General features: G+C 49.3%; 1 protein-coding gene across 7 annotated transcripts in view; it reads left to right on the top strand.

Annotated features, from left to right (window-relative positions):
- MCF2L2 (MCF.2 cell line derived transforming sequence-like 2) overlaps positions 1 to 13,115 on the top strand; it is a 193,478-nt gene extending 180,363 nt beyond the window's left edge. For 5 of the 7 annotated variants that reach the window (XM_076052295.1, XM_076052294.1, XM_076052297.1 and 2 more), the window contains 5 exons: positions 628 to 749; positions 1,669 to 1,769; positions 2,915 to 3,039; positions 7,764 to 7,880; positions 8,106 to 13,115. In XM_076052295.1, coding sequence (XP_075908410.1) covers positions 628 to 749; positions 1,669 to 1,769; positions 2,915 to 3,039; positions 7,764 to 7,880; positions 8,106 to 8,125 — 485 coding nt within the window. In that variant the 3' untranslated portion in view covers positions 8,126 to 13,115. The remainder of the gene's footprint in view (positions 1 to 627; positions 750 to 1,668; positions 1,770 to 2,914; positions 3,040 to 7,763; positions 7,881 to 8,105) is intronic. The other 2 variants (XM_032975299.2, XM_076052296.1) reach the window with 2 other exon arrangements.
- The last annotated feature ends 1,597 nt before the right edge of the window (positions 13,116 to 14,712 follow it).

Raw genomic sequence — 14,712 nt, 5'->3', positions numbered from 1 at the left:
ATACAAATACCCGCCATTCGCCACGAAGTGACGGTGATGTTGCTACGGCGCCCGTGCCCAGGCCAGGTGCACTTTGGGGCCACGTGAAGTGTCGAATGCTCGCTGGCAGGAGGTGACTGGATAGACCCAGCAGACGCCATGGATTGGCTGACTGAGATGACTGGCCGATGCACCAGCCGTGCCCCCGCTGTGCCAACTCGCTGTATTTTAGCCGCCCAGCGCTCCGCTCATTGTTGTGAGCATCGCTTCTCATGTACACGCGAAGACAAAAAGACCAAGATTCCCCCGTGTGGCCTTTAACAGGCTATTGGGGCAAGTGCTGTCAGCGGGTAGCGCCTACGAAGGCTGGCACGGCACACGAGGGGTGTGTGGAGGAAAACCGCGCCCGGCCGCCTTTGTCTCCCCAGTGGCAAAGTTTACACACAGCACCCGCTACTCATTTGAGACCGAGTCGACCTAGGGGAGGCGCAAGACCGGTCCAGATCATTGTCGCGGGTGTTGGCCGCGAGCGGGAATCGAACTGACCGCTCCCACACGTGCAGCGTGAGCGAGTCGCTGCGTAGATCCTCGCGTTGGGCGGTGTGCCGACGTCGCCCTGACCCCGGTCGCCCCCCCCCCCCCCCACAGGGGACTGGCTGCCCAAGCCCGCGCCCACGGTGGACAATAACGAGGACTACGACGCCGGGTGGTCAAGCGCCGACGAGCTGATCAACTCGTCCGAGGCCGAGGATGAGCAGTCCACCTCGCAGGTGGGCCACCCTCCCGTGCCCACCTCCGCACGACTGTCCACGGGTAGGCTCAGGGCAGCGGCGAGGTTGACGCCCGCTGGCCGTGCACCGTCTACGCTACGAGCCCCGCCGCCCACTTGTTTGCGACGGCCAGGCCACGTCTGAGAGCGGCGAGGCGTTACAGCTGAGTAACGGCTTTGCCCGGTGAAGTAAAACAACGTGTTTAGTTTGATTGTTATTACCGTCACTGCAACGTCAACTCCGCTACGTGGGCACCAACGGTGACCACGCGGGGAATGGGGGGGGCGCAGAAGTTCCACGGGCAACGGGGGTGGGGGGGGGGGGCACAGTGCCCCTGGGTTTTCAGGAAGGGAGAGGAATTGGTCTCACTGCCCCTCCCAGGTGGGGGCCCGCGAGCGGTAGCGCGGGAGTTTGCGTGGGGAGTGAAGGGTGGGGGGCGGGGATGACAGAAGTAAGGGGTATGAACGGGGGACGTTTTAAGGTTTTCAGGAAACGGACGTGATGTCTAACACGCGTGCTTTGGCGACGAAACATTGCCCGTAATGGAGGGGTGTCTTTGGGGTAAGATCGCGCAAATATGTATCCCTCGATATAAGACCAAAACAGGAGGAGGATTTCTCCACACCTCTGGCTGTCGCCTGATGAGGCTGGTTGTAATTGCCGGCGAAACGTCACGGTACTCGAATGGTAAAATGGTGCGGGGTTGCTAACCAACACACAAACCGGCGTGCTGAACTAGTAACGAATTGGCACGTTTCCTTTACATGACGAACCTTAACTAATGGGCTCTGTCGGGTGGTGGCCGGTTTAACGACGCATTTACATATTCACGCGACGTAACCCAAAACAAGCCTGTGATATACACACGTCATGTCGATGTTCTGCTGAGGCCCAGTTGCCCTGTGTTTGTCCCGCGCAGTACACGGCTCCAGGGGACTATGAGGCTCAGACGGCAGAAGAGATCACCTTGAAGAAGGGGGAAGGCATCATTCTGCTGAAGGAGGACAGCGAGGGATACTGGTGCGGCCTTCCTCACGAGCGATCGATGAAATACGATAAATACGTTTCCACATTTTTAAAAAAAAAATCATTACTGTTGCGCGTCCGGCGCTCTGTGTAAGAGTCATGTGTAGCAGCGTTCGCTAAATGAAATGAAATACAATCGTTATCATCGTCACCAGCCGTGACCTATCCGCTGCTGGATCAAGGCCCTTCGCAAGCTGTCACCATTTCCCACAATCCTGCGACGCAACAATCCACCTAGCCATCTACACTCGAGCTGATTCCGTAGCTCCATCTCCACAGTGCGCGTCCTGTTGGATGAGTTTCCCTCCCTTGGCTGTCCCTCAAAAGTCAGTCTCGGCTGTTGACCATCGTAGCTTCTCACGATGTGTCCCACCAAAGGCCGTTTAACTTGTTGCCAAGTGTGCGGTGTGTCCATGAGTGTGTGCGGCGTGTCTGTGTGCGCGGCGCATCCGTGCGTGTGCACACGTCTGTGTGTGTCTTTTGTATTTTGGTGTGTCCGCGTGTGTTTTGTGCGTCCCGAGTGTGGGTACGTTCGTGCAGGGAGCGGTAGCGTAGCGGTGAGCGCACTGCCCTGTGTACCCAGCCACCCGGGTTCGATTCCCGCTCACGGCCAACGCCAGTGGCGATTATCTGAACCAGTCATGGGCCTACCCTCGCTTCACATGAGGACCTGGTGCGGTGTGTGAAAACATCGCCACTGGGGAGACAAAGGCGGTCGGGCGTGGTGCTGGCCACCCAACCCCCTCGTGTGCCATGCCGGCCTTCATAGGTGCTCGCTAACAGCACTTGCCCTAACAGCCTGTTAGGCTATATGGGGGATATTTGTCTTTACCATTATATAGCGGTTAGCATGCTGCACTACAAACCTGGCTACCCGGGTTCAATTCCCGCTCACGGCCAACGCCAGTGGCGGTTATCTGAACCGGTCCTGGGCCTCCCCTAGGCTGACTCAGCCTCAAACGAGTACCTGGTGCGACGTGCAAAGATCACCACCGAAGAGACAAAGGCGGCCGGGCGTGGTGCTGGCCACCCACTCTCTCGTGTGCCGTGCCGGCCTTCATAGATGCATGCTCGCTAACAGCACTTGCCCCAACAGTCTACTCAGGGCTACAGGGGGGGGGATCTTCGTTTTTGTGCAGGCTGGTGCGGAGCAGTGTTTCACTCCGGGAAGGCCTCGTTCCCAGTTCTCACTTCAAGTCTCCGGGCGTCGACTCCAAGTCCTGCCAATCGCTCAGCAGCTCCGGGGAGGGCTTCCCGCACTCCGGTGAGGAGAGGAAAACCCCTCTGAACGACCACCCCTGCCAACGACTAATCGCTTAACGACGTGCCTCCATAGAGCCCAGTGTGTAGTGTGTGTAGTGTAGTGTATAGTGTAGTGTATAGTGTAGTGTGTAGTGTAGTGTATAGTAGTGTAGTGTATAGTAGTGTAGTGTGTAGTGTATAGTAGTGCAGTATATAGTAGTGTAGTGTATAGTGTAGTGTATAGTAGTGTAGTGTATAGTAGTGTAGTGTATAGTAGTGTAGTGTATAGTGTAGTGTATAGTAGTGTATAGTGTAGTGTATAGTAGTGTATAGTGTAGTGTATAGTGTAGTGTATAGCGTAGTGTATAGTAGTGTATAATAGTGTAGTGTATACAGTGAGGGAAAAAAGTATTTGATCCCCTGCTGATTTTGTACATATGCCCACTGACAAAAAATTATCAGTCTATAATTTTAATGGTTGGTTTATTTAAACAGTGAGAGACAGAATAACAACAACAAAATCCAGAAAAACGCATGTCAAAAATGTTATGAATTGATTTGCATTTTAATGAGGGAAATAAGTATTTGACCCCTCTGCAAAACATGACTTAGTACTTGGTGGCAAAATCCTTGTTGGCAATCACAGAGGTCAGACGTTTCTTGTAGTTGGCCACCAGGTTTGCACACATCTCAGAAGGGATTTTTTTCCCACTCCTCTTTGCAGATCTTCTCCAAGTCATTAAGGTTTCGAGGCTGACGTATGGCAACTCGAACCTTCAGCTCCCTCCACAGATTTTCTATGGGATTAAGGTCTGGAGACTGGCTAGGCCACTCCAGGACCTTAATGTGCTTCTTCTTGAGCCACTCCTTTGTTGCCTTGGCCGTGTGTTTTGGGTCCTTGTCATGCTGGAATACACATCCACGATTTTCAATGCCCTGGCTGAGGGAAGTATTTGATCCCCTGCTGGTTTTGTACGTTTTCCCACTGACAAAGAAATGATAAGTCTATAATTTTAATGGTAGGTTTATTTGAACAGTGAGAGACAGAATAACAACAAAAAAATCCGGAAAAACGCATGTCAAAAATGTTATAAATTGATTTGCATTTTAATGAGGGAAATAAGTTTTTGACCCCCTCTCAATCAGAAAGATTTCTGGCTCCCAGGTGTCTTTTATACAGGTAACGAGCTGAGATTAGGAGCACACTCTTAAAGGGAGTGCTCCTAATCTTAGCTTGTTACCTGTATAAAAGACACCTGTCCACAGAAGCAATCAATCAATCAGATTCCAAACTCTCCAGCATGGCCAAGACCAAAGAGCTCTCCAAGGATGTCAGGGACAAGATTGTAGACCTACACAAGGCTTTAATGGGCTACAAGACCATTGCCAAGCAGCTTGGTGAGAAGGTGACAACAGTTGGTGCGATTATTCGCAAATGGAAGAAACACAAAAGAACTGTCAATCTCCCTCGGCCTGGGGCTCCATGCAAGATCTCACCTCGTGGAGTTGCAATGATCATGAGAACGGTGAGAAATCAACCCAGAACTACACGGGAGGATCTTGTCAATGATCTCAAGGCAGCTGGGACCACAGTCACCAAGAAAACAATTGGTAACACACTACGCCGTGAAGGACTGAAATTCTGCAGCGCCCGCAAAGTCCCCCTGCTCAAGAAAGCACATATACATGCCCGTTTGAAGTTTGCCAATGAACATCTGAATGATTCAGAGGACAACTGGGTGAAAGTGTTGTGGTCAGATGAGACCAAAATGGAGCTCTTTGGCATCAACTCAACTCGCCGTGTTTGGAGGAGGAGGAGGAGGAAGAGGAATGCTGCCTATGACCCCAAGAACACCATCCCCACCGTCAAACATGGAGGTGGAAACATTATGCTTTGGGGTGTTTTTCTGCTAAGGGGACAGGACAACTTCACCGCATCAAAGGGACGATGGACGGGGCCATGTACCGTGAATACTTTGGTGAGACCCTCCTTCCCTCAGCCAGGGCATTGAAAATGGGTATTCCAGTATGACAATGACCCAAAACACACGGCCAAGGCAACAAAGGAGCGGCTCAAGAAGAAGCACATTAAGGTCCTGGAGTGTCCTAGCCAGTCTCCAGACCTTAATCCCATAGAAAATCTGTAGAGGGAGCTGAAGGTTCGAGTTGCCAAACGTCAGCCTCGAAACCTTAATGACTTGGAGAAGATCTGCAAAAAAGAGTGGGACGAAATCCCCTCCTGAGATGTGTGCAAACCTGATGGCCAACTACAAGAAACGTCTGACCTCTGTGATTGCCAACAAGGGTTTGCCACCAAGTACTAAGTCATGTTTTGCAGAGGGGTCAAATACTTATTTCCCTCATTAAAATGCAAATCAATTTATAACATTTTTGACATACGTTTTTCTGGATTTTTTTGTTTTTATTCTGTCTCACACTGTTCAAATAAACCTACCATTAAAAATATAGACTGATCATTTCTTAGTCAGTGGGCAAGCGTACAAAATCAGCAGGGGATCAAATACTTTTTTCCCTCACTGTGTAGTAGTATAGTGTATAGTAGTGTAGTGTATAGTAGTATAGTGTATAGTAGTGTAGTGTATAGTAGTATAGTGTATAGTGTAGTGTATAGTAGTGCAGTATATAGTAGTGTAGTGTATAGTAGTGTAGTGTATAGTAGTGCAGTATGTAGTAGTGTAGTGTATAGTGTAGTGTATAGTAGTGTAGGGTCTCCATAGAGCTGAATGTTTTCACTTATTGACCATTCCCCTATTAGACAAGCTGTTGTAGGTACAGTAAATATTAATTAATTCATTGATTAACCATGTTTATTTTAATAGTATGTGTTTGTTGTTAGTTTCTTTAAACAATACTATCCATTTTAATATTATAAAGTACGTTTTTGGGTGAAAAAGGGTAACTTTCGATGCTATAGGAACGAAATAAGCCTTTAACGTGTATGTCCTATACTCGCTTAATGACCAAATCACTTAACGACCGGATTCGTGGAACCAATTACCGTCGTTAAGAGGGCTTCTACTGTACGCACGTTGGCCCAATAGCCGAATGTCAAACCCCCCCCCCCCAAAAAACTCCCGTGCATTTAGATTGTTTAGATTACAGAGACTCCTCTAATTACGAACGAGTTAGGTTCCAGAGGTCTGCTCGAAGTCGATTTGTTTGTAAGTCCAACTTTACTCCATGTCGATTCCAAACACGTTGTACGGCGTGGACACTAAACACGGGGAAAGTCGTATAATCTCCTGTAGACGTAGATGCCACTGGTTCTTCATTTCTGTAGATGTAGTGCCACTGGTTCTTCACGTTCTGTAGATGTAGATGCCACTGGTTCTTCATGTCCTGCAGATGTAGATGCCACTGGTTCTTCATGTTCTACAGATGTAGATGCCACTGGTTCTTCACGTTCTGTAGATGTAGATGCCACTGGTTCTTCAGGTTCTGTAGATGCCACTGGTTCTTCATGTTCTGAAGATGTAGATGCCACTGGTTCTTCATATTCTGTAGATGTAGATGCCACTGGTTCTTCACGTTCAGTAGATGTTGATGCCACTGGTTCTTCATGTTCTACAGATGTAGATGCCACTGGTTCTTCACGTTCTGTAGATGTAGATGCCACTGGTTCTTCATGTTCTGTAGATGTAGATGCCACTGGTTCTTCGTGTTCTGTAGATGTAGTTGCCACTGGTTCTTCACATTCTACAGATGTAGATGCCACTGGTTCTTTAGGTTATGTAGATGTAGATGCCACTGGTTCTTCATGTTCTGTAGATGTAGATGCCACTGGTTCTTCACGTTTTGCAGATGTAGATGCCACTGGTTCTTCACGTTCTACAGATGTAGATGCCACTGGTTCTTCACGTTCTACAGATGTAGATGCCACTGGTTCTTTAGGTTCTGTAGATGCAGATGCCACTGGTTCTTCATGTTCTGTAGATGTAGATGCCACTGGTTCTTCACGTTTTGCAGATGCAGATGCCACTGGTTCTTCACGTTCTACAGATGTAGATGCCACTGGTTCTTCATGTTCTACAGATGTAGATGCCACTGGTTCTTTATGTTTTGCAGATGTAGATACCACTGGTTCTTCATGTTCTGTAGATGTAGATGCCACTGGTTCTTCATGTTCTGCAGATGTAGATGCCACTGGTTTTTCACGTTCTGCAGATGTAGATGCCGCTGGTTCTTCACGTTCTGCAGATGTAGATGCCACCGGTTCTTCATGTTCTGTAGATGTAGATATCACTGGTTCTTCACGTTCTGCAGATGTAGATGCCACTGGTTCTTCATGTTCTGCAGATGTAGATGCCACTGGTTCTTCATGTTCTGCAGATGTAGATGCCACGGGTTCTTCACGTTCTGCAGATGTAGATGCCACTGGTTCTTCACGTTCTGCAGAGGTAGATGCCACTGGTTCTTCACGTTCTGCAGATGTAGATGCCACTGGTTCTTCATTTTCTGCAGATGTAGATGCCACTGGTTCTTCACGTTCTGCAGATGTAGATGCCACTGGTTCTTCATGTTCTGCAGATGTAGATGCCACTGGTTCTTCATGTTCTGCAGATGTAGATGCCACCGGTTTTTTATGTTCTGCAGATGTAGATGCCACTGGTTCTTCATGTTCTGTAGATGTAGATGCCACTGGTTCTTCACGTTCTGTAGATGTAGATATCACTGGTTCTTCACGTTCTGCAGATGTAGATGCCACTGGTTCTTCATGTTCTGCAGATGTAGATGCCACTGGTTCTTCGCGTTCTGCAGATGTAGATGCCACCACCGCCATCTATTGCACGGCGGTTGATCTTACGGCTCTCGGTCCGAACAGGCAACTGGACATACGGAAAGGTTTGTTCATATCTCTGAAAATTTGTAAGTCGAATTTTCGTAAGCAGAAGAGTCCCTGTAAGCTCCCCAATGCATGCGTTTCTCCATTCGTCTCTCAGCGTAATTCCAAACGTGCATCTGTAAACGCCTTGTTTTTTTTTCTCACACACTCATCAGCTTTTGTTCCATTTCATTTAGCGGAATAATTCTCAGTCGACAACGCAAATTTCTCCTATGTCTTTGCAGAGTCGGCATCGAGCAACTGAAGCTCGCTCCGCTGGACCTTCGGTGGGTGGGGGGGGGGAGGCGATGAGATGTCCATCTGCTGAAGGAAGGAAAGCAACGCAAATGTTGTCAAATGAACGATGCACAAACTGACCACAGTCTCTAAGAAAGCACTGTACACGTTTTTTGTACGTCTCTGTTCATTTCCCTTTTTAACTTCTCCGCTTTTTTCCGCCAAACTCAGGATGTGAGGCCGGGGTGGGGGAGGGAGGATGGGGAGTATCCGAAGATGAGCATAGGAGTACTGCAGCGCAGTTTGAAAGAGCGTCTCGCTCCGGTTGAAAGCGTAATGGTTTTGTTCTGTGTCACCGCCAGTGGCGTGCACGCACACTGATACGTCATCACATTTAGCTGTCCTTCCCCCGCACCTCCGGTTAAGGCGGTTGGCTACGTATGGTGCGGAAGAAGTTCAACATCCATACACACATTTCATCTTCTAACAGTTGGGAAACCCGTGGTCTTTCGCTGCAAGCCTGCCTCCTTTTGCTTTCAAGTGGCAATTCTCGTAGGGTTGTGACCTCTGGAGGTACAAAACAACTGGGTCTTATCGTGTGAAGGGAGAACTACATCTAACCGACAAAAAAAAAAAAACCCAGAGTGTTTATTAATGCATCACGTTCCGGGAAGACTTACAGATATTGCAGGACGGCCACTTCAAACAAGAGGATGATCCTGGGAAAACCAGGACAGGTGGGCAAGGCTTTCAGGACTCATCCACCACAAAGTTTGTGGCGGAGGAACAAATTTGTGCCAAATGTGTCCCAAGTTTGTGGCGAAGCACCGTTGCATGCAATCGAAACGCGTCGGTAACTGAAACTGTTTCCAGGCATGGATTTATGTTAATATATTAAAAAAAAGCGACTAGGCACAAGCACGAGCAAGTTGACTGCCCTGCGCGGGTATTCGCGGGTGCGCTGTGCGGCTGTCGAAAACATGGTTGTTTTGGTTCGTGCCGCGCACATTTCGGTGTGACCGTCCCGACGTGCCGCGAGCTTCTTCGCGCCACTCCGATTCGGTTCTTCAGGAAGCGGCCCGGCACGCGCGGCCGAAATCTCGGCGCAACCCAAAGTGCACATGGGAGAGCTTGCGCAGCGCAACCGCGAAAACCTTCGGAAGCAGTTTGCCTGTTCGGTGATTGGTTGGGTTCGTGTCCTGTTTGGGTGCAACCCTAAACGCATCGGAGAGATATTTTACAACAACCTGAAATCAAATCACTTTATCGGTACCGAGGCTCCCACAAGGCCATGTGCGGGATGACGCGCGGCACAGTTTGGCGCCGGCTATCACAGAGTGCGGTCGTGTCGCTGCAGTTCTCTGCGGTGAGTACAACGTCTTCAAAAACAACGGCGCTACGCCTCTCTTAAGTGACACGAACGCTGAACACGCTCGCGCGTTCCAAGATTCAGCGGTGAATGGGACCCCTACCCTGCAACTTGCAGAGATGTCTCGGAACGGGAAAGGCTTAAAGGGGTCCGTTCCGTTTTTTGACTCCGTTTAAATGCTGAGCTGTGGTTTTGCACGGCCGATGCTGTCTGCACCGGATGAAGTTCCTCGGTTTCTTTGCCCGGTGCTCTGAATGCGCTCGATCAGCCTCCACCGCATCCTTCCTTGGATTTCGCTGACGATGGGGGCCAGCCAAGTTGGTGTCCTCGGCTGTTGTCTCTCGGGTGGCTTGTGACTGGAGGCTGTTTTTCACGCGATGCACGCGGCTCGCTCTCGTTGGTTGCCGATACCTTTTTTAGTGGAGACCGCGACGGACTTTGTGAGCCACAGCCCAGCAATGGAAACACCACGATGCAGGCCTTCACCGTGCGATACCGCTGCACGGGCCTGTGGTTTCCAAAGCCCGGCGGTGGAAACACGTGGCGTCCGTTATAACGTCACGTATATCCGTCACATGTCGCGTGTTTCAACATATCTGCAGTATGTGAGCAGTTCGGACTGCTCATACACTGCACTGGGTGTGGACACTTAACGGCAGACATGTGACTGTCGGATATGCAACATTGCACTGTGTGCATACAGTATGCATGCATTCCATGCGGTGTCGTTTGTTCGTCCCAGCTTAGTGGTACACGCTTGTAAGCCAGCGGTTGGGGTTGGGAGGGTTGGTGGATCGCTCGGAGATGAACTGGAGGACAGGCAGGAAGCCCCTTTTTTGTGGTGGGATGGCAACTGGGACATAAGATCGTTAGAAGAACATCACAATACCGGAAGAGGGGAGAAACTACACGTGACGTCATGTCTCGAGTGGTGTATTGTTATCATTATTGTTACACAAATTACGAAAAGCTGGACTGTTAATGTCCCCGTAAGACTTTCAGATTGTGCTGCATGGTTATGTCACAGAGAGGAAGATTTCGTGAAACCAGGATGGGTCGCAACCCCTTCAGCAGCCTGTAGACAAACCCTTCAGCAGCCTGTAGACAAACCCTACAGAAGCCTGTAGACAAACCCTACAGCAGCCTGTAGACAAACCCTACAGCAGCCTGTAGACAAACCCTACAGCAGCCTGTAGACAAACCCTACAGCAGCCTGTAGACAAACCCTACAGAAGCCTGTAGACAAGCCCTACAGCAACCTGTAGACAAACCCTACAGCGGCCTGTAGACAAACCCTACAGCGGCCTGTAGACAAACCCTACAGCAGCCTGTAGACAAACCCTACAGCAGCCTGTAGACAAACCCTACAGAAGCCTGTAGACAAACCCTACAGCAGCCTGTAGACAAACCCTACAGCAGCCTGTAGACAAACCCTACAGCAGCTTGTAGACAAACCCTACAGCAACCTGTAGACAAACCCTACAGCAGCCTGTAGACAAACCCTACAGAAGCCTATAGACAAACCCTACAGCAACCTGTAGACAAACCCTACAGCGGCCTGTAGACAAACCCTACAGCAGCCTGTAGACAAACCCTACAGCAGCCTGTAGACAAACCCTACAGAAGCCTATAGACAAACCCTTCAGCAGCCTGTAGACAAACCCTACAGCAGCCTGTAGACAAACCCTACAGAAGCCTATAGACAAACCCTACAGCAGCCTGTAGACAAACCCTACAGAAGCCTGTAGACAAACCCTACAGCGGCCTGTAGACAAACCCTACAGCAGCCTGTAGACAAACCCTACAGCGGCCTGTAGACAAAGCGTTGTTTGTCTCGTCCCTTGGAGGCACGGGCTCTGCCCTAGCACGCGCGGCCACTTGAACGAGCCTTTGCCGGCCGATGCTGCTGGAGACGAGGCTGGCCCCTGTGTCTCTGTCCGGCGACGATCGTGTTGGCCCCGCGTCGTATGAGCCACGCTCAAGCGCCACACGCGCACTGCTGAAGGTGTTCGTTCCATTTCATTGCCATCACTGGCAAACCTCACCACCACCCCCCTCCACTGCTGCAATCCTCAAAGGTAATGGGGGTGAACCTTCACGAGACGGTCAACCATCGGATATCCGACCGTCACATATCCTCCCAGACGGAAGTAATCGCCCCCACCCCCCAAGACACACACACACAACCAGCGCAGGAGAATTTGTGAACGGTGTAACTCGCTTTCTCTGCTCGTTTTCACAAATTTGACCTTTCTCTTCAAGGACCGTCGCTTCGTTGACGTTCCTTACGAAGGACCGCCGCCATCTCGTATTCACCACTTGCGTTGCGCGGCTCTTGAAATGTTGAGTCGTCTTGTTTTTTTTTTGTCCCACCGAATTCGAAATAAAAACGGCCGTCAATTGTTTTTTTTCTTTTTCCGGTCGCCCACCCGCCTGGCCTAGCGGCGGCTGCGTTTACCACGTGTTGCGGAGGTTCGCAGTTCGAATCCAGCGGCCGCCCTGATTAATACCGCGGGTGGATTAACCGTAAATATAAATGTGTATATATATACATAAAACACGCCGTCTGATTCACGGTGGACGTTAAAAGAGCCCGTGACGTCGTTGGCAAAGGGGGAGGCCGCTGTGCGCCGGCGTCGCGGCCAAAATAAAAATAAAAATTCCCAGCGAAATTACTCGATTATAAATTCTGTACTGTACGTAGTACTTGCCAATCATCGCCACCCCCCCCCCCCCCTCCCTTACTAAGAAATATTTGCAGGACCTTCCTGAAAGGATCATGAGACTCGGGGGGCATCCCCCCCCCCCCCTGAGTAAACATGCACAATAACAATGGATCAAATAATACCAATTATTAATCAGACCTACTTGTGAATGTTCACCGCGATGTTGCTGGCTCGCTCACTTCATATTTATTTTGAAATCACTTCTCGGCGCAGTATTTATTCACGACGACGACGAGCCATGTGATCTCGATGACACTGACGGCTGATCTTTTTCCAGCTGTCTGAGCAGGGACTGGAGTGAGAGAGAGAACCCCGAACCCCCATATGCAATTGACCGCCCCGACGCAACGCTCCTCTGCGTTTCTCTGCGGGACGAGTGTCCCCTTGGTCCAAGCAACAAAAGTGTGGGAAGCTAACTCGATACGAAACTCGGGAGGGTGCACGTGAGAATTGGTGTCAGCGGTGTTGCGACCTGCGGTCGATTTATTTTCGTACTGCGTTCATAAAATCGCGTGATTACGTTTTTTTGTTTCTGACCGTGCAGAATGAAAACTCTAAGAAAAAACATGTTTGCGATTATTGTATTGTCTGCTCATTAGCTGTGTAGACTTATGACAAATGGTTTGTCTTAAGGCATATGATGATGATGATAAGCGAGTAAGCATACTTTTTTTATATGCAGCAATCTTTGCATTGCTTTATTGATATTCCAAAATTTATAAAACTGTAATCACTTTTGCATTGCTCTTAAAAAGAAAAAAAACGACAAAAATATAGAACTGTACTTCATGTTTTATGAATTTTGTATTTATGTATTTATTGATTTGAATTATTTATTGGCAGTTACAGCTCGTCTCTGTATATATCATTTGCACGACACTGAACTCACGGAATTTATAAACATGCCAATGTGATGATGGTCACGAATTGTCTCCGTCTTTCACTTTTTGTATCCACTGCCTTGTCTCCCGCCGCGGTGTCCAATGTGTGAATGAGGAGCAGGAATTCAAGTAGATATTCAAGTAGACGTCCAACTGGCGTGTGGCAGAGTAGGCCAAATACCCACTGAGGTCGGCCGTCTCTCGCGATTCCTCGAGTGGCGGCTCTTGTGCAATGCACGGCTGCAGCGTTACCGAGAGACTCAAATCTGCGAGGCTTTCGCCACCAATGTCATCCATAATACATTGTTTTTTGTTGTTGTTGGCTTAGATCGTGTAAATATATAAATGTGTCGTTAAATCCGCCACCACCCGACACAGCCAATTGGCAAGGCGTGTCACGTAAACGGAACGTGTCAATTGGATGTGTCAGGTGGTGGCGGGTTGTTTTCAGAACGCGAATTGGTTATAACGCGATGAATGTATTCGGGAACGTCTTTTTTCTTGTTATAACGCGGATGCGAATTGGATACAACGCGATCGAGTGAACGGAACCACGACGCGCGAGTAGGAATAAGCGGTTGTAGCGGCTGCCTCGGCGTAGCGTCATCACACGAGACGTTGGGATGCTGCTGGATGCTTCTAGATGCTACCCACGCGCCTCAAGTCTTTGTTCTGCCAGCGTGCGCATCTCACGTGTTAGCGCGGAATGTGCTTTACCCCTATATTATACAGGGTGTTTGAAAAGGATGGACCCGATTTGAAATCACTATATCTCTGCAACCACGAACCGCCCATGAATGAAACTCTTACCACTTGAAAGGGCGGGGCATAGAGAGGGCGGGGCATTGAGTTTCAAATGATTACCGCCAGATGCCTCTCCCAGCGCACAAACAGCCCCTAGATTCAGTCATTCGCAAGGCACACTGCCTCAACGTTGGATAGGTCGCACGGGACCCCAAGACGTGGCGCTACACTCTTGGCCCCCAAGATCCCCAGACATCACCACACCCTGCGACTATTTCTTGTGGGGACACGTCAAAGACCGTGGTGTCTTTGTGCCACCATTAGCGACTAATCTGAGTGACCTCAAAAACAGAATCGCGGCAGCGGTGACTTCAGTGGAAGAAGACACTTTCAGAGGCGTTTGGGACGAATTCAACTATCGTCTCGATGTTGTCCATACAGCAGTGGAGGGCAAAATAGAGCATTTATAAAATGGTTAGTAAACCTTGATAACTCATTAAACCGTTTGTAACGTTTTGTGTAATTGTAACATGTTGCCATCTGCTTTAAAATTTGGTCCATGTTTTTCAAACACCCTGTATATTCATTCATATAACGCGATTTTTTCATCACGCGGTGTTCTTCAGGAACGCAACTACCGCATTATGGGAGAAGAATAATGTGCGTGAGACCCTGGTGATGGTGTGAAATAGCTTTATTTTCCATTCAGATTTTGCGCCAGACAACTTGTCTGTGAACAGCTCGTCGATCCACTGGCTCCGCACACCGTGACATACTTCACCCCGCCGGTCAGTGGCAGTTGGTGAATGTGGCCCACAGGTACAAAACCCAGTTGGTTTCGGTGTTTATTTTTTCATTTCAATGAATAGAAAATGCCACCTTTACCGTCACGCCA

The sequence above is a fragment of the Petromyzon marinus genome, chromosome 55 (genome assembly GCF_048934315.1).
Source record: "Petromyzon marinus isolate PM22_M1 ecotype Great Lakes invasive population chromosome 55, UKy_Petmar_22M1.pri1.0, whole genome shotgun sequence".
Taxonomy (NCBI): domain Eukaryota; kingdom Metazoa; phylum Chordata; class Hyperoartia; order Petromyzontiformes; family Petromyzontidae; genus Petromyzon; species Petromyzon marinus.
Note: the sequence above shows the minus strand (reverse complement) of the source record. Positions and strands in the feature narration are given on the sequence as shown.